This window comes from Nansenia antarctica (assembly GCF_963989245.1).
Source record: "Nansenia antarctica genome assembly, chromosome: 12".
In the NCBI taxonomy this organism is placed as follows: Eukaryota; Metazoa; Chordata; class Actinopteri; order Argentiniformes; family Microstomatidae; genus Nansenia; species Nansenia antarctica.
The window spans coordinates 4,554,123-4,573,752 of record NC_137682.1 but is presented as its reverse complement, the minus strand read 5'-3'; the positions used below and the strand labels follow the sequence as shown (position 1 = coordinate 4,573,752).

Here is a 19,630-nt window from a genome sequence, read left to right as displayed (position 1 = left end):
TCCTATTGTTTTTTTATTGCATGAACTGCATTGATGTTGCTGCCATCATCTGTGCTTGCATGTTGGTGCTTGCTCCAATTGTGCGTGATATGTTTGTGTGTCTTTCTCCATGTTGCTTATGCTTGCTGTAATTGTTAATGTAATGTAATTTGTTTTCTTTTAACTAATGCATTTTAGGGTGCATACTGCATACATACTGACAACTTGCCCCAGGGACTACAGCTGGAAATGTAGGCTAAAGCTGCTCCATTTACTACAGTTGATTAATGGGGACTGTCCACGAAATTATAAAAACTAAAAAACTAAACTAAACACACAGTACCCTGCATAACTAATGGGACAATGAAGCATTTTTCTTTTTTAAACTGACCAGGAACACTGCAGGCACTTCAGTCAGACACTTCACAGCATCACTACAGAGCGTGAGCTTAGAATTATACGGTTCTATCTCCGTTTAGGGTAGTTCAGAGATATTGAGCGTCAAAGTTTTTACATTCCATTATGTTTTGTGAGATGGAACCTTTGTATTTGATGAATTACAAACTCAAAAATGTCAACAATTTAAAAACAACACCACACAGGCATTAATAAACACCTAATGGATCAGATTATGTAAAAAAAACTCAATTTTGACAAAAATGGAGATAGAACCTTATAATTCTATTTCTAACGTCACGAAGAGCCTGCAGACTTCTGGAAAAAGGTTTGTGGACAAATGAGATGAAGATGAACATCATCAACCGGAGTGATGGCAAGTGAAACTTGGTGGAAGAAGGGTGATGGCTTGGTGGAAGAGGGGTGATGGCTTGGTGGAAGAGGGGTGATGGCTTGGTGGAAGAGGGGTGATGGCTTGGTGGAAGAGGGGTGATGGCTTGGTGGAAGAGGGGTGATGGCTTGGTGGAAGAGGGGTGATGGCTTGGTGGAAGAGGGGTGATGGCTTGGTGGAAGAGGGGTGATGGCTTGGTGGAAGAGGGGTGATGGTCTGGGCATGTATGGCTGCCGCTGGAACTGGCTCACTTGTCTTCATTGATGATGTAACTGACAGCAGAAGCACAAATAATTCTGAAATGGGGGCGCTTAGGCGTTGACCATGTAACCACAGGGTCCCCGGTTCGATTCCGGCCGGGGACATATCCTGCATGTCATCCCTCCTCTCTCTCTCACCCATCCTTCCTGTCTAAATATCTCCTATATCTGTTAATAAAAATGAAAAATATGAGTGGGACTGTCCCACTCAGAAAAAATTACTTAAAAAAACCAAAATAAATAATAATAATTCTGAAATGCACAGAAACATCTTGTCTGCTCAAGTAAAACCACATGCCTCCAAAGTCATTGGACAACACTTTATCATCATCTGAAAGATCTTTTGCTAGCATACCAGCCCAATAGAGCTCTTTTGCTCTTTCGCCACATTTTGGGAGATTTAGTGAGGCTGCATTCTCATTTTATGCACCCAAATCGTGGAATGCACTGCCAGTTTACATTAGGGATGCAACCTCAGCAAATATGTTCAAGTCAAGACTAAAAACCCATCTTTTTAATATTGCCTTTAAATGACTAAATAATTTAATTATGATTATATAATGATTGGAGCACTTTGAAGTTGTTATTATTATTATTATTATTATTATTATTATTATTATACAGCAATACAATTACCCTAAACCTGATTGCTTTAAAATCTAAACTTTTGGAGTATAGAGCTAATTGAAGAAAAAATGCTTCACTGTCCAAATACTTACACGTTTACGGCACTTTTTTAAATGAAGAGGGTGGACATTATTCACAAACAGAGCAGTACAGATCCATTACACCACCCTAACAACACAGTTTTAACACACGTGCAAGACAATTACATTTTCAGATTGTGTCTCCGGCAAAGGACAAGTCCCTTATGTTTTATTGCACAATGAATGACCTAACTCTCTCATGGGAGTGCAACAGGAAGACTAAATTACATAAAATACTTTTGCATACCCTGCATACATTGATACTCCAAGCCCCACTCCTCCCACTTTCAAATAGGCAAAGATAAAAAAATCAAAAAAAGAAGAAAAAACTATTAACAACATCAGATTTAGACTTGGTCATTCACATGTTGTTGTGAGAGAATAAATTCATGAGGCTATTGGATGCCAGTTGTCCAAAACAGTTAAATACATTGTGAAATGGGGGAGGATGCTTCAGATATACTGTATTAACATGCTGCATCTGTTATATCCTGCTACATTTGCTTGTGTCCTTCGGTTAAGTATGCTGTTGTTTCATAGTCCAGTGTTCCAATTCCAGAGATGACTTCCTGTCTGTGACAACATCTTCGACGAGTCAATATGATTTCCCAATCACTGGTTATAGTTTATATCAGGGCTTAAGTGCTTCAAATAAAAGTGAATATGGAGAAAGCTCCCCAGAATGGTCTGTAAGTGCAGCAGTTCAAGTTATATATTACACTTTTTAGAGAGATCTCATCATCACTCTGTGCTCATACGATGGTCTCGTCAGTCATTTTCTTGGTCGACTTTGTCGGCACGGAATGTTGCGTGGAGTGCACTCCTTTTATGTCAGGCATGAGGAGGCTCACTTTCTGATTGGTCCTCCTCCACTCCGAGTATAGCTGACAGTGATAGCGGAACGACACCTGAGGGACAGGGAGACAGAAAATCGTAAACTCTACGACGTCTGACATTTGATTCAAATGGAGCAAATACATGTGAGTTTCCAGTTATAGCTTCTCGCCATTAACGACATATCACCAGGAGTGGATTTCACATTTTGTAACTCCTATATAATCCTAAAATAAGGAAATATCTTTGTCTTAGAAATGTACAACAACAGCCATTCTGAGACATATTTTCACTACAATCAATACACTATCAGTTAAGAACAGGGATGTAAACTGGTGATGGCCCAAAAAAGTGACAACCTTTTTTTTTGCCTGAAAACAAAGAACATTTATGAAAATTGTTGACCTATTTTGAGGTAAAAACGGCTAAAAGGTGACAAGTTTGCAACCCTGTAAGAAAGTAATGTTGTGTGTGTGTGTGTGTGTGTGTGTGTGTGTGTCGGGCCTAGTTACCAGTGTCCAGAGGATGTAGATGGTGAAGAGGGCGATGGTGAGGGCGATGAGGCCCACGGCTTCCAGGCGGCTCTTGAGCTGCAGGTGATCCTGGGCCCCGCGCAGACACAGCCACCCTGAGATGGCCGCCAGGGGCGTGATGAGCAGGAAGCAGGCCATGTCGCACAGCAGCGTGCGCTTCTCACTGCGAGGCCCTGGGTCCCGCAGCCACTGGGAGGAAGAGAAGGAGGATGATCTCAGGTCAGTGTTATAACGATGAAGGGTAAAAGCGTGACATTTCCAGATGAGCGTTCCAGATGAGATCAGCGTTCCCTGTCACCTAGGGACTTTTGCACACGGCCTTTTTCCTTGTTTTATTATTTCGAAACTGTAAAAAGTAATACATTTAAAAAAGCTTTAAAATGTGATGAAATGTGTAATGTTTAACTTTGTACCATTTTAGAGGTTAGGTTTGCTTCTTTTCACTTATTACAGATATTAATTGTAAAAGGCATTTTGACTAGGGGTGCCCAGACTTTTTTCACCTCACTGTATTGGTTTAGGGATGTAACGATACAGTCAACTCACGATAAAGGGTTCACAATACAAGGTTCAAACTTCGAACAGGAACCGTTGGCATTTTTTCAATAGCACATATAGTTTGATGAACAACGTTCATGAGAACAGCGCTTGTAATGTTTTCGGTTTTCAAAGGTAAAAAAAAGTGTCCCGATTCATTTTTCATCTGATCGATTTGAATCATCACATATTTGTATCGATATTTAACTGTCTTGCGATGCATCGTTACATCCCTATATTGGTTTGACAATTTAGAAATGACACCACTTTTTATACATATAGTCCCCCTATTTCAGGGCTTTCCACTTCTTTTTGGCCATGAAAAACTCAACAGTTGCTATGGCAACAGCTATGGCAGTATGTTTGGGCTGTCCAATGCGTTTGGAGGCATTAGCTTGTACATACAGAGCAGACAGTATGTTTCTTTCTTTTAGTTATTTTTTCTGAGTGGGGCAGTCCCACTCATATTTTTTCTTTTTATTGTGATAGACAGTAGAGATTGACAGGAAGGATGGGTGAGAGGAGGGATGACATGCAGGATATGTCCGCGGCCGGAATCGAACCGGGTGGTTCGACGTGCGGTTATGTGGTCAACGCTTAGTCCGCTACGCCACCTAAGCGCCCCACAGACAGTATGTTTCTGTCTACACTCCAGAATACAGTCTGCTGCTGCCGTTAGCAGTTACATTATACATTATAATATGTTTCACAGATGAGGTGGTAAGCTGCAAATCTTAGGCAGATACTTTTTTCTCCAAACTTTCTACTTGCAATCACACTGGCACATGACACTATTCATCTCATCTGTCCATGATAGCTTTTCAACAACTCCAGACCTTTGCAGGCTTTTTAGCAAACTCTAACCTGACCATCCTTTTTGAGGATAACTATTGGTTTACAACTGCACCTCGGCTGGTGACATATTCTGCAGATTTTAGTCTCTGACACATTCACACCTACCTCCTGGAGAGTGCTCCTAATCTGTTGGACAGTTGTTTTGGGATGTTTCTTAATTAGGTGCGCATTCTACAGTGGCCTACCACCCCCCGTTTGAGATTGGTGAGCTCACCAGTGCTTTTTTTTTAGGGATGCACCGAAAGTTCGGCCACCAAAATTATTCGGCTGAAAATAGCAAAAAAAATGCAGAATGTGGTGTTTGCGAGACGTTTTTTTGATGACACGATCAAAACCATGCTGTTCTGTGAATGCACCAAGCATTGAGTGATGACTGCCTACTGCCAAGTCAGTCATATACAGGTGCAACTCCAAAAAATTGAATGTCGTGCAAAAGTCCATTCATTTCAGTAATTCAACTTAAAGGGTTAAACTTAAATATTATATAGACTCATTGCATTGTACATATGCATGATTATACTTTTCAGAGGGCTGACATTTCTGTATTTAAAATCCTTTTCTTATTGATTTCATGTAATATTAAACATTTCTGAGATATTTAATTTGGGGTTTTCATAAGCTGTAAGCCATAATCATCAAATTTATAACAAATAAAGGCTTTAAATATCTCGCTTTGCATGTAATGAGTCTATATAATATCTAAGTTTAACCCTTTAAGTTGAATTACTGAAATAAATGAACTTTTGCACGATATTCTAATATTTTGAGTTGCACCTGTAACTACAGCAAACATGTCGGCAGTTTGGGATCTGTTCTCTGAACGACAACGAGAGGCACATTCGATTAAGACTTCCATTTTGGAAAATAAAATAAAAGCGTGAGCTAAGCGATCACTGGAAACTGATGGGATATAATAATAATAATAATAATAATAATAATAAGTATTCACAGGATCACAGTATTATGAAACTCAATGACACACTCGCTAGTCTACTACACAGCTTGTTTTGTGAGCCTGCTAGCAATGTAAAGTACCGTAATGTTATAGTTAATTAGGTAGCAGTGGGGATTACTCACCGAATCCATTGCATTGCATTATTTTGGCTTGACTAGTGAATGTGTGATGTGATTTCCATGAAAGTCTGAACATTTTCATTGGTGACTTCTTTTCACTCCCCTTTCACCAGCCGCTATCACAATCTTTACATCTTTCATGAAATTAGGAAATAATACGTAATATAAAGTATACAATTTCAAGCACGTAATTTTTATAATTATCATATACATGAATAATCATACAAGCATGAATAAAAAGCTACATTTATTTAATGTATGCAATGTGTACAAAAATTGGCAAAAATAAATGAAAAACTGTCAGTACGCATTCGGTATTCGGCCAAGTGTTTCCTTAATTTCAGTGCGTCCCTCCTTTTTTTCTTTTAACTGTAGGTTTTGGCGAGCCTAAGGTTTTTGTTATGTCCCTGATATTTTGTTCTGATTCTTCAGCCTAATAACAACTTCCTTGACTTTGATCGATACCTCTTTTGTCACTATTGAACACCAATAGCAGGCTCCAAGGGCAAACGCAAAGGCTAGAATCAATACTAGACAGCTCTCTAATGCATAAACGATGTGACAGAGCACACATGACTTACCATAAACACCTGTCAAGCCAATTGTCCCATTACTTTTGGTGCCCTGTAATTATGTATAAAAAGTGTTATCTTTTTTTTTTTTAAATGGTGAAACCAAAATACCCTGAAATAAAAGCTGGGAATGATCTCCATTTTAACATCATATTTGATTTCAACTTCAAAGTAGTTTTGGAGGATAGAGCCAAAAGCTTCACTGTCCCATTACTTACACGGGGCACTGTGCATGCGTACACGAACACGCACACGCAAACACACACTCAATGTACCTGTGTGAGGGGTTGGGGTCGCCGTTCGGTGGTGAACTCTGTGTGGCACAGCTCACAGTAGCTGGTGTTGGAGGACGAGAGCCACTTCTCCAGGCAGCTCTTGTGCACCTTGCCCAGAGTCCCAGTGCAGTTGCACGGGGAAAGGAGGGACTCGCCACCGCCCCCCTCGTGACAGATCCGACACATGCCTCCGTCACTACACCACAGACAGGGGTGAAATAAGACATACTGCACTTTAATAAACTGTAAATATTGTGTTGTTGTCTTATGGTTATGTGTGTACATGCCCATGTGATAGTTATGTGTAATGTGTGTATGTTTTTGACACTGCTGTATTGAGATTTTCCACCTGTACCGAAAACAAATTCCACCGACCTAGGTTGTGTGGTCAACTGGTCATTAAACGATTAATTCATCATTAAACGAGTGAAGTGTACTAATAAGTCATCATGACTTACGGCTACTTATTTTAAAAAAAATACATAAGCAGATACATTAGACTACACACTACACAAAATACAATAATTTGATATATGCCCATATTACCCTCTAGGGGTGTAACGGTAACAGAAAATCTTCAGTTCGGTACGTACTGCGGTTTTGAAGTCACGGTTCGGTATGTTTTCGGTACAGAGGGTGAACATTTTACTATATATATATAATAGCTGTAAAAGAACTCGTCAACATGCGTTCGGTGCAGAGTCACGTACCGAACCAAAGGACTTGTACCGAAAATGTTTTGGCACGAATAGATGTACCGTTACACCCCTAATATTACCCTCACTTACAAACTTTGTAGGAGAGGGTCTTGTGTGTACACGCTCCAAACACCCTTTATTGTTGTTTGGGGGGCGTACACATGAACATACACACATATGGAGTTATGCACACGGATCTCAAGTTAGGTATCCAGTGTATGACCCCTTAAAAGCTGATTCATGGTCAATCCAGCGTATACTGGGGCTGTAAAGCTATTACATCGATGTGGCCTTCGCAAACATCAGGGCATTCATGCAAAGGCTACAATACCTTTGCGAGCCCAATGCTTTCACAACAGTGGAGAGTGGGCGGCCATCTTTGGCCGTAACCTTGGCGAGGTACTGGGCCTGGCCGGTAGCATCTGACTCCTCTTCCTCCTTGGGCACGTCTGCGCTGTCTGAGTAGTCACACAGAGAGCCAGGCAGATGGCAGCAACCTGATGTAGTCATGGTTCCCGTTGGTGATGTTGACACACCAGATGGCCCACCCGACCACACCTCTCAGCCCACTGGTAGGCAAGTGCTTAGACTAGACTGACAATAGGAAAAGGTTAGTGTGTGGCATTGTTAGGCTATATTGTTATTGACTTATTTAGGCTGTGTTTGTAAATAATTCGCTCTGGAAATCTAATCAGCACTCATGGAATGCCTCTTGTCTAATCAAATGACTTGGTCCCTATAAGACGTTGAACCCAGCGTGCGCTCTGAGCGAATGTATGAACTGGTAATCATGAGCTGGTAATGGCTAGTTAGTGTGATATACTGAAATTGTAACAAAAGACACGTATGTCTCAACAACAATACATGACATGGATTGTTTCGAACATAATTCTTGTTAGAATTATTTCATGACATTAGGTTAACGTTATTATACTACCATACTACCATCACAAGCAATACCAACGACAAGTCATAATACAGCCATAGCATGTCACCCACATCTAAATACAAGTCGTGAGCTTAGAATGATAAGGTTCTATCTTAGAATGATAAGGTTCTATCTCCGTTTAGAATGATAAGGTTCTATCTCCGTTTAGAATGATAAGGTTCTATCTCCGTTTAGGGCAGTTCAGAGATATTGAGCGTCAAAGTTTTTACATTCCATTGATTATGTTTTGTGAGATGGAACCTTTGTTATTTTATGAATTACTTACTAAAAAATGTCAACATTTAAAAAAATAACACCACACAGGCATTAATAAACACCTAATGGATCAGATTATGTTTTTTTTTTTTTTACTCAATTTTGACCCAAAATGGAGATAGAACCTTATAATTCTAACGTTGAACGGATATTTTTGCTAATTCATCGGATACACAACAGATACTAGACACATACAGCTCAGTGGTTGCCTAGCGAGGTACAATGCTGGCTAATAACATTTCAACAATATTGTTGATTATTACATTACTAATGATTATGATTTCGATCATCCAGTTACGACTATCTACTGTAAAGAGACAGATAAACAGGCAGTTTTAGCAACCAAGCTAACTAATGCTGAACCCTGGGGGGTATTCCATCAACGTTGCTAAAGGAAAATCTAGGCTTATTTTGACAAGTCTCGCGAGATCTATCAAGATATGCCTGGATCTTATTAAGAGTCTCGCGAGACTTATCGAAATAAGCCTAGCTTTTTCCTTTAGCGACGTTGATGGAACACCACCCTGGTCCAAGTCAGCTTGCATTCGTTTTGTTTTTGCACAACAGCGTGGATGTACATAAACACACATTAATGTCCGATATAGCTGCCTAAATAAGAAGATCATATATTATATTATATCTCACTCACCTGGCCCTGGCTTGGTTTAGCTAGCTAGCTGCTTACAGATGACATTGACATCCAACTAAAACACGACGATGTTTAGGACAGAAGAATCCGATGGAAGAAAGCAGCTGTGTGTGTTTGCTCCATGGCTGTCTGGATAACTGATTGTTTTGGTATAAATCCCTTGTAAATTGTAAATCCCTTGTAAATCCCTTTCTCTCCTGGCAGATACAACAGTGCTGTTTCAGTATGTACGTTTCTATCTCAACATCTCTCAGCTGTGCGCTGTGGTCGTGGTCACGTGACCGTTAGAATCTCAGGCGACGCATTGTGGACAGAAAAGAAAACAGTCCATTGATGATTTTTGATTTTGTGATTTTTCAAAATAGAGCAGGAAGGCCAACGGGCATTCCAAAAAGTGAAAATTCTAACTGTGTGATGTGAACCCAAATCCAAAGGGCAGAACCTATGACCGGAACCGGAAAAGTGGGAAACTCTGGTAGGGTGGGAAAATCCTGTACCTACACCGGCCAGTGCATTAATAAACAACCCACAATCCTTTGCAGCAGAATTGAACACTTGACCTTTTACACCCACTTTGACTCACATGATGATTTCTCGGCAGTTAGTAAGTGAGGAATTGCTGAGAAATCTCCCTCCCACTAGACCCTGCAGAACCGGACCCCTTTTCAGAGGAGGGGGGTACAGCGTCAGTTTAGCCAGGTGTAAGTTAGGCAAAGCCCCAGGGCCTGACGGCATCCCAGCTAAGGTGCTGAGGTCCTGTGCCCTGGGAACTCGCGCCCATTCTCCACTCACTCTTCTGTGAATCCTACCTACCACACGTCCACAATACCCACCCTCTGGAAAACTGCCACCATCATCCCAGTACCCCAAAAACCCCTGGTCCAAAGAACCCAACCATCACTGTCCCGTTGCTCTCACCTCCATAATTATGAAGTGCCTGGAAAAACTACCATCTCCACCTCAATGTGAGTTAAACAAAAGAAATCATCATTGGTCCCCCCACACCACAGTGCCCCATTATCATCTACACCCAAGCAGTTGAAATGGTCGACAGTTTTAAATACCTCGGAATTACACTGGATAATAAACTTAGTTTCAACCAACACACCACCGACATCTTTAAAAGGAGCCAACAAAGATTATCCGTCATCAGCCAACTTAAAAGACTGTATGTTTCCCCCCTCTTCTCCTACTACTGTACCAGAGCATCATCCAGCCGATCATGTCCTGTTCCTCCTGCTTCTTCAACATGCTCACAGTCAACCGGGCCAAACTCACACGCATCACCAACACTGCTGCCAGGATAATTGGACTCCCCACACCCAACCTCACAGCACTAAACAACAGGGCCATCTCACGCATCGCAACCACAATAGAACAGGACATCACCCACACCCCCCACTCAATCTGTACCTCGCCCCACTGCCATCCAGGCGTAGGTACAGAACACTAAGGTGCAAAAGGGCTAGCTTTGGCAAAAGCCTGATCCCCGCAGCCATTGTTGCCTCAAATAATAGACCGCGCTGAGTGTGTGTACTTGTGTATCTGTCATGTGTAGTACTGTCTGTTGTGGTCTGTGTTATACAGTGTTAGTAACCAGGGGTGCACATAACTGGTGCGCCAGTGCGCATGCGTCGCCAAAATGCATGCTGCGCGGAAGATCAGCGGCATGAACGCGCTCTTGCGCACCAACAGCTGGGAGCGCTGGGAGAGGAATTTACTTCCTCAAAATCCACCTGCTGACTGCTGACTGCTGCATCACTGCAAGCGCCTTAACGCCATCACAACGACCACGGCGACTCCCCTCACGAAAACATTCGGAAAGTATCGTAACTTGTACTTTCATTCCGCGTATCGCGTATCGCACGGTTATCACGCCGACACGTGACAATTCAGTCCCGAACGACTCGTCGCTAAAAGGAAAAACAACACCAAGGAACTTCACGTTTCTTTTCTCTGAAGCTTTCAAACGTTCAGACGTTTATTTTACAGCTTCATTATCACACCTAGACCCCTGACCCAGGGAATATGGTTGGGAATTCTATTAGAGAAAAAAAATAAGACTTTGTTGCACAATCAAAATAATGAGGACAGTGATAACTTACAGCAGTCAAGAGAGCAGTGATGATGATGATTAAGCTTGTAGCATAAATAAATGCTTAGGCTGTAACTTTTTGTTGAAAAGTTGATTTCAGTGTTTACAGAACAGAGCAGTGCTTAAAGAGATGTCAGTTGATTTCATTGTGTTTAAAGAACAGACATTCAGTTAGTGCTTAAAGAGATGTCAGTTGATTTCATTGTGTTTAAAGGAGTCTGACAGACTTTCATGCTTAAAGAGCAGTCATTTGATTTTGCGTTTGTTTCTTTTGTTTTGCACACAATCATTTGTTCGTTCATCTTTATTTATGAATAAATGTCGTTTTGCTAATATAAGTTATCCATGTATCCCTTTTTTATCCATCCTGTGGGACGGGTCGTGACTCGCGAGCTCGGGGAGCACCAAGCAGCATCCCTAGGTGCTCCTCTGAGCACTGGCCCCAAAAAGTTATGTGCACCCCTTATATATACTGTACAGTGGTGTGAAAATGAATTTCCCCCTGGGAACAATAAATCTAATCTAATCTGGTGCAGGTCAGAAATGTGCTTTGTTCAATAACAAAACAATAAGAAAATTGCGTTTTTAATATTATTTATGTTCGCCAAATATGGCAGTATTGTCAAAAGAAAAAGGTAACATCGCAAGAAGGAAAAGACTGCAGAGATAAAGCTTCCTTTTCCAAAATACGCCACTAGGTGGCAAATACTTTGACTTATCCATGTTAGTTGTCAGCAGTTTCTCAAACAGACTTCCAGCAAAGGGTATGATAAAGTTAAAGGCTGTGTTCGGAATGGCCCTCTCAAACCTGCCCTCTCTTCTTTTGTAACTCTGGGGTAATCATGATCAAAATATATCGGTTCTGCTTTGTAGAGGATCTGTTTTTGGCTCCAAGCTTGTCTAAGATTTGCATCTTTCACTGAGTAACAGTACGTATCCACAGACCTAACAATTAGGGACCTCGGAGTGACAGTTGGGTTTCTTGCCTTGGTTGTTAGAGGTGTTATACAGTAGGTGAGCTCTCTCTATTTGCAAATTAACCTCAGGCATCGGTTGAAAACTGCTTGAATCAGCAAATACTTCACAAATACTTTCACATCTCTTCCTTCACTCCCTTCAAGCACTCGGTAGATTCTCAGGTTATTGCGTCTTGACCTGATCCTCACCCACTCCATCATCACCTGGTTCCCTGCTGCAACGGCCAAGTACAAGGCCAAGTTGCAGAGGGTTATACGTTCAGTGGAGAGGGTGATCAGCTGTCCCTTGCCCTCCCTCAACTCCCTGCACGACACCAGGGCTCTGAGGAGGGCAAAGGAAGACCATGGCCGACCCCTCCCACGGCCTCCTCACCCTGCTTCCCTCTGGAAGAAGGTTGCGGCTGCCTAAAACAGTAAAGGCCACATGCTCATTTTTTCCCCTCAGCCGCCAGGCTGCTAAATGACTCTGGCTTCCACCTCCCCCCCACCCCCAAGTCTGCTCAGGACTGAATATGCACTGGACCCTTTGAAAAACTCTACACTGCACTTTATATATATATATAGCACTATCCAATGCACTGTTGTCTGTCCTGTGTTGTCCTGTTTTTTTGCATTTGTTTTTGTTCATGTATACATGTGAAAAAAGCATAAACGCACCTACTGTAACGCTAAAGCAAATTCCTATATGTGTCAAGCATAATGGCAATAAACGTTATCTGAATCTGAATCTGAATCTGTAGGTCTTCACATCTGGTTGTCAGGTCCATCTCTCAGCGCAGCAGATACCGAATGCTCTTTCATATCTCCTCCTGTTGTCTTCTGCAGTACTGATATGGCCTTCGGCCTCCGTGGTTCTTTTTTGTCATTTCAGATTTCAATTCTTGCATTGATGATTCCAGGTTTGTCAGCGATAGTTTGGTCTGGTTGTGTCCTTCTTGATTTTCTGCCCATAGCATATTTTGGATTCTGCGTGGCGTGTGCTAGCATTAGCCCCATCACTTACAGGAGTCTGAATTTGTTGCTTCAACTTTGAATTCTCTTGTATATACTCAAGCCTTTGCTTCTGTTGGATGACGCCATTTTAAATTGGCCTGTTCCTACTAGTTTTGTTAGGAGATTAATAATTAAACGGACAGAGCTTAAATCCTAGGCTGTTGCCTTCAACATGACATCACCGGAAGTCAAACAGCTTTTGTTTGATGGTATTTGTTTTGTGACATCCCTCTCACTGTCACTCATAAGCCGGGTGTCCAGGACCTCGGAGAGCGCCCACAGACCCCTAGGCAGAGCCGTTTTAATGGGAGATACTGGCTGTTCGCGCAGCTGTCCCGCATCATAAAGGGAGGAATGCCGCAGGAGGGGGAGAGCTACGTCTACGCCGGACGCTACCAGGACGGGAGAGAGCCACTTGGGGACTCTGGCTTCGGACTCTGGCTCCGGCTCTGGGGGGTAGCATTCCGTCCCTCCCTCTCGGTGCTCTGGTCAGTTACATGGATGACACATCCAAGTTTTTATTTCATGCAGGCAGTTGACAAGAGACTGGGGGGGGAGCTGACAGGATGAAGTACTGAGATAGATTTGGGTATCATCAGATCAGCGTAGCAGTGGAAGTTGAGTCTGTGACGGCGGATTGATCTGGCCGAGGGGGAGCATGTCGATGGTGAAGAGGAGGGGTCCAAGCACAGAGCCTTGAGGCACACCTTGATTGACTGGGGCTGGAGGTGGGAGGTGGGTAGGCAGTCCTTGACCAGCCCTGTTGGCAGGTCCAGGGAGCAGGTGGAGGCCTTGGCCTTGAAAAAAAGTATTGAGAATGAGAATGATCATAAACATAACATCAAAGGCTATCCGTACTTTGTTAATCAACACACAAATGCAAGTCGGTTGTAACAGATATCATGCTTACTGATTGTGCGGAATCTTCCCATTGGCTAATAGAGGTACAAATCTAGGATCATAAGACACTCTGAAACGTGTTTCTAATTACAGGTAGTTGTCATCATCTCGGATCAGAGTCCAATGGGAGTCATGGGACTTGACCACGAACCCTCTGCATGTGTGTGTGTGTGTGTGTGTGTGTGTGTGTGTGTGTGTGTGTGTGTGTGTGTGTAAGGATATCATGAGATGCGTGTTAGCGGACTTTGACATGCACCTAATTTTCTGTCATGCGTACAGCTGATCTTCAATAGTTTACTTATCTGTCAGTGTAGAAACTTCCCCCAGAGACCAACGGCGGACACGGAGACGTTGATTCTGCAGTGAAATTTGAAGTGAAGTGACATTTATTTATATAGCACCCTTCATACACAAAGGCAATTCAAGGTGCTTTACAAAAAAATATATATATATTTGAAAGACAAGCAGCAAAGCAGTGTATAGCACAAAAAACACACATTAACAATTAAAATAGAACATTTATAAGACTCCATTATAACACTTCCACTCATGCCTTCAATCAACTCAGTAGTTTGGATTTGAAAATGGGCAAAGTAGGGGCTGATCTAATGTCTTCCGGGAGTTTATTCCAGCTATGGGAGGCATAGTGGGAGAACGCGGCTTCACCATGTTTTGTTTTGGTCCTAGGAACAATTAGCAGACCAGTCCCTGATGACCTAAGAGATCTGGAGGGTTCATAGTGAAGAAGCAATTCAGAGATGTAATGTGGGCCTGACCCGTTGAGAGATTTATAAACTATTAGCAGAATTTTAAACCAGAATTTTAAACCAGTGATTTAAACCACTTCATAAAAACATAGGCTTGCCAATTGACGGACAGGTGTTTGTCTAATTGTATACTAGAGAACTTAATGGACTGTCTCAACAAGTAAAGACCCAACCGTCTTTGGACTTTTAAATTAATCATATATAGCCATTGATTCTTGAAGAATACAACTTAGAAATGCCTCATGAGCTTAGTTAACTACTCGTCAGAACCCAAAATATAAGCTTGTTTTACTCCATTCTTTGTAAACATTTTGAGCAATCCCTCCGCCGTTTACCACTTTGTTGTTTGAATCCCAGATTGCCCCTTTAAAGTGTTTATTTCCATTAGGTCGCTTTGACTTCGGTTGTATTTTTATGATTCGTTATCAATGATTAATTGTGTCAAAATGTCCTTGTGAGCAATTGATTTATTTGAGCGCTCTCACTCTTGGAAGGGAAGGTCACACAACTGTAAACCAAGTGTAAACATGACCCTGTGACTTCATGTTGGTGTAGATATTCGGACATGACACAGCCACAGCCAACCACACACACACACACACACACACACACACACACACACACACACACACTCACTCACACACAATTGTTTGCACATGCTCTTGTGTTCCTACTGCAAAGATTGTTACATAACTATAATGCACTACGATGTGCTTTGAATCACAGCATAATCCCATTGCTGCTATCTTGTGATTCTCTTAAACTGTTTGACAGTATGAGACCAATATACTAAGATGTAGTGGAAAGTAAATGATACAATTCTATTTCATCCATATTTGTCCTCTTGTCCTAATGATAAGGTGACTTACATAATACACTTTGAAATCATGATCCTTTAATCGAATACTGTTGGTGCAATTGGCCATCAATCTCCCTCGGTCTGGGGCTCCACGCAAGGTCTCATCTGGTGGGGTGAGGTTGATCATGAGAAAGGTGAGGGATCAACCCAGAACTACACAGGAGGAGCTTGTTAATGATCTCAAGGCAGCTGGGACCACAGTCATCAAGATGACCATTGGTAACCATGGTAACACACTACGCCGTAATGGATTGAAATCCTGCAGCGCCTGCAAGGTCCCCCTGCTGAAAAAGGCCTGTCTGAAGTTTGCCAATGAGCGCCTGGATGATTCAGAGGAGGCTTGGGAGAGAAAGTGCTGCGCGACCAAAATCAAGCTCTTTGGCATCAACTCGACTAGCCGTGTTTGGAGGAGGAAGAATACTGACTTTGACCCCTAGAACACCATCCCCACCGTCAAGCATGGCGGTGGAAACATTACAGCTTTGGGGCTGTTTCTCTGCTAAGGGGACAGGACGACTTCACCGCATCGAGGGGAGGATGAACGGGGCCATGTACCGTGAAATCTTGGGTGAGAACCTCCTTCCCTCAGCCAGGACACTGAAAATGGGTCGTGGATGGGTGTTCCAGCATGACAATGACGCAAAACATACGGCTAAGGCAACAAAGGAGTGGCTCAAGAAGAAGTACATTAAGGTCATGGAGTGGCCTAGTCAGTGTCCGGACCTTAATCCCATACAAAATCTGTGGAGGGAGCTGAAGCTTTGAGCTGCCAAGCGACAACCTCCAAACCTTAAGGATTAGGAGAGGTTCTGCAAAGAGAAGTGGGCCAAAATGCGCAAACTTGGTGACCAACTATAAGAAACGTCTGACTGCTGTGCTTGCCAACAAGGGTTTCTCCACCAAGTACTGAGTCATGTTTTGCTAGGGGGTGAAATACTTATTTTACTAAATAAAACACAAATAATGTGATTTTCTGGGATTTTTTTTTATTCTGTCACTCACTCACAAAATGATAGACTGTTCATTTCTTTGTAAGGGGGTAAACTCACAAAATCAGCAGGGGTTAAATACTTATTTTTACATATTGTGACGTTAGAATTATAAGGTTCTATCTCCATTTTTGTCAAAATGTCGTTTTTTTACATAATCTGATCCATTAGGTGTTTATTAATGCTTGTGTGGTGTTATTTTTTAAAACGTTGACATTTTTGAGTTAGTAATTCATAAAATACAAAGGTCCCATCTCACAAAACATAATGGAATGTAAAAACTTTGACGCTCAATATCTCTGAACTGCCCTAAACGGAGATAGAACCGTATAATTCTAAGCTCACGATATAGCAATAGATATACATCACGGGAACTTCCGTATGCCAATCTCATTTTAGTATTCTGCCAGGAGGACAATAAATAACCTTAAACTATGCACATGACTTCAACTTGACAAATTGTGCCTCCAATTACAAGACCAAGAGACGCATTCATTCTTCTGAGTTATTAAATCAGCCAACCACGATTTTCGCATAATGGACGTTACAATCCTTCTCAGCTGATCTGGGTGGGTCCTCTTACAAGGACTTCAGTCTTTTCCCACATCCTTACCAGTCAGCTGAGTTCTTGCAGCACGCATCTGCTATCATGACCCAATTCTCCTACCTGGACAAGTCCAAGTACGAGTCCTCAGGAAAGACCACATCGGACAGGAGATGCTTGTGACCTTCTACCGCTGCGCAGTGGAGAGCATCCTCACCTACTGCATCTGCGTGTGGTTCTCCAGCTGCACAGCCGCAGAGAGGAATGCGCTACAGAGAGTCGTGAGATCGGCCCAGAAGATCACCGGCGCCCCCCTCCCCTCTCTGGAAGAGCTGTACAACACACGCTGCCTCAGGAAGGCCTCCAAGATCTCCAGAGACCCATCCCACCCTGGGTACGAACACTTTGCTCGGCTGCCCTCGGACAGGCGGTTCAGGACCATGTTCGCAAGGACAAACAGACTGAAGCTCAGCTTCTACCCCAGGGCCATCCAGGCCCTGAACACAGCAAAGACCTAGGTTCTAGGCCCTGGACAATCTAGACAATTTGATGGCAGCTACTAGATTGAAATCAAGTGCAATACTGAAACACAACTGTGAACATTTCAAACCTGCAAACTGCGACACTTTAAATGAATGTGCAATAACACTATGTGCAATATGACAACCCTCGGGTACATAAGGTTCAGAGATAGGAAATGTTAGAATAGGTATAGCATAGCATAGAGTACAGCACAGTGTTTTATTTGTATAGTATAGTATAGTGGATAGTGTACATAGCCTTTATTTATGTAAACCAGCTCTTTTCCCTTCTTGTTTTTAGTTTTTTTTTCCTAGCACCAGGGGAGCCCCCCCTCCCAAATTTCGTTGTTTGGTACCTGTACTATATCAATGACAATAAAGACCATTCATTCATTCATTCAAGTGTTACTCATATTTCTCATTTATTCTGTCTGGTTTGTTGATTTTACCATTCATCGTTTCATATACTGTACATGCATAATATGAAATCCCATATATCAGGGACAGGGTGTGACAACAGCTCTGGTGACAGCTCCTACAATAAGCTTATAACAAGGGGATAATTAATTAATTAATTATTTGAAAACAGATTAAAGCAAATCAACAATGAGATCAAAGAGGTGTGTGTGGGTGTTCAAGGGCCAATCCCAATTCACCCCTACTGCTCCGTTTTCACCCCTACGGCTTTGTTTTGCGCGTTCACGTTTAGGGTAGGGGTGACCCAATTCATTTTTCACCGAGGGCTAGGGGGAAGGGAGAGGGCTATCCACGGCTTCGTTTGGATTCCATTTTTGATGGAGAGCAGTGAGTGGGAGACTGGATTTGAGCATGTAGTTGACCAATGCCGTGGACAGCCAGCGTTCCTGTCACATCAGATTTCGGAACGCCATAAAAATAAATCTGCGCTCCCTGTCTAACGTTATATATCTAACGTTACAAGTTTTAAGGGTGATCTGTGCATGATAGTGCTGCATTTTGACATAATTCATGTTGCATGCCCCCCCGTTGAACTGTATAGCGGCACTTATTAAACCAAAACAACCGTTATCTATCTAACGTTACATATTTTAAGGCTGATTTGTGCATGATAGTCATGCATTTTTACATGTCTACTTCCCCCCTTTAATGGCATATGACGCCCAAAATTTAACTAAAGTTCAGCCACAATGTTGTTGCACTGTTGTCCTATATCAGTGCAGACGGGCAGGGTAGGAGCACAGGTTAATAGCCTACAGAGCACCGTTAATTCTGTCACGGTCTGATAACGAAGCATTGTTCTTTTTTATTCTTTGACTTATTTGATAATTGATAGCGTAAAACTTAAGTTGTGAATGTATCGCTAGGGTCAATGCTTTTCTACGACACTACTGATGACGTATTAGGATCTTGAAGGCAGGGTTGTCCCATTTCATAGGGGAAGATGTCAACCACTATTCGGTTGTTAAGTCGTGACGTGTTTCCGGGTCCAAAGTTGGCTGAGGCGCTGTCTTCGAAATGTAGTAAGTAATAATAATAATTCATTATATTTATATAGCTCTTTTCCGAGGCTCAAAGACGCTGACAATATGGGGAATACGGGAAAGTGCTGTGTCCCTTGTTGTATGAATAGATCTGAGTCTAAAAAAACTGTCATTCTACCGCTGTAGTACACTGGTACTCTGGTGTGGGGAATTTCTGGTTTGGACCAGGAAATTGCTAAACGTCACGTTTGACGTCAGACTTAACAACCGAATGGCTTGTGGCTCTGTTCCGATGGCCTTCTTGGCTCAAAAGCGAGTGTGGCACTCGAAAACGAGCCGTAGGGCTACACAAGTGAATCGGGATTGGGCCCAAGTTTCGGTTTTCTGATTGGCCAATAGGGCGTGATCATGTGAACGATGCGTGATCGGGCGGAGACTACGTGACGTACAAGGTGACGTACAAGGAAACTGACCAATCGCGGTCTCTGTTTTGCAGCCTATCGCGTTATACAGTTACATACTATGACCTAACCCCCCCCCCCCTTCTCTGCAGCGAGCAGA

General features: G+C 42.4%; 1 protein-coding gene across 1 annotated transcript; it reads right to left on the bottom strand.

Moving 5' to 3' along the window:
• Positions 1–1,989: 1,989 nt before the first annotated feature.
• LOC308168303 (E3 ubiquitin-protein ligase MARCHF2-like) lies at positions 1,990–7,700 on the bottom strand. The gene is made up of 4 exons (XM_080542835.1): positions 7,443–7,700; positions 6,414–6,609; positions 3,080–3,289; positions 1,990–2,641 (listed from the first exon to the last, which is right to left on the bottom strand). The coding sequence occupies exons 1-4, from the start codon at positions 7,619–7,621 to the stop codon at positions 2,486–2,488; spliced, it is 741 nt and encodes a 246-aa protein (XP_080398961.1). The 5' UTR covers positions 7,622–7,700; the 3' UTR covers positions 1,990–2,485.
• Positions 7,701–19,630: the final 11,930 nt, after the last annotated feature.

Excerpts from the sequence above, each read along its gene's own strand:
- LOC308168303 (XM_080542835.1), bottom strand. The coding sequence starts at position 7,621 with ATGACTACATCAGGTTGCTGCCATCTGCCTGGCTCTCTGTGTGACTAC. Across the intron at positions 3,290-6,413 it reads GACCCCAACCCCTCACACAG|TGGCTGCGGGACCCAGGGCC; the intron begins GTACATTGAGTG and ends TCTTCCTCCCAG. Across the intron at positions 2,642-3,079 it reads TCTACATCCTCTGGACACTG|GTGTCGTTCCGCTATCACTG; the intron begins GTAACTAGGCCC and ends CCTGTCCCTCAG.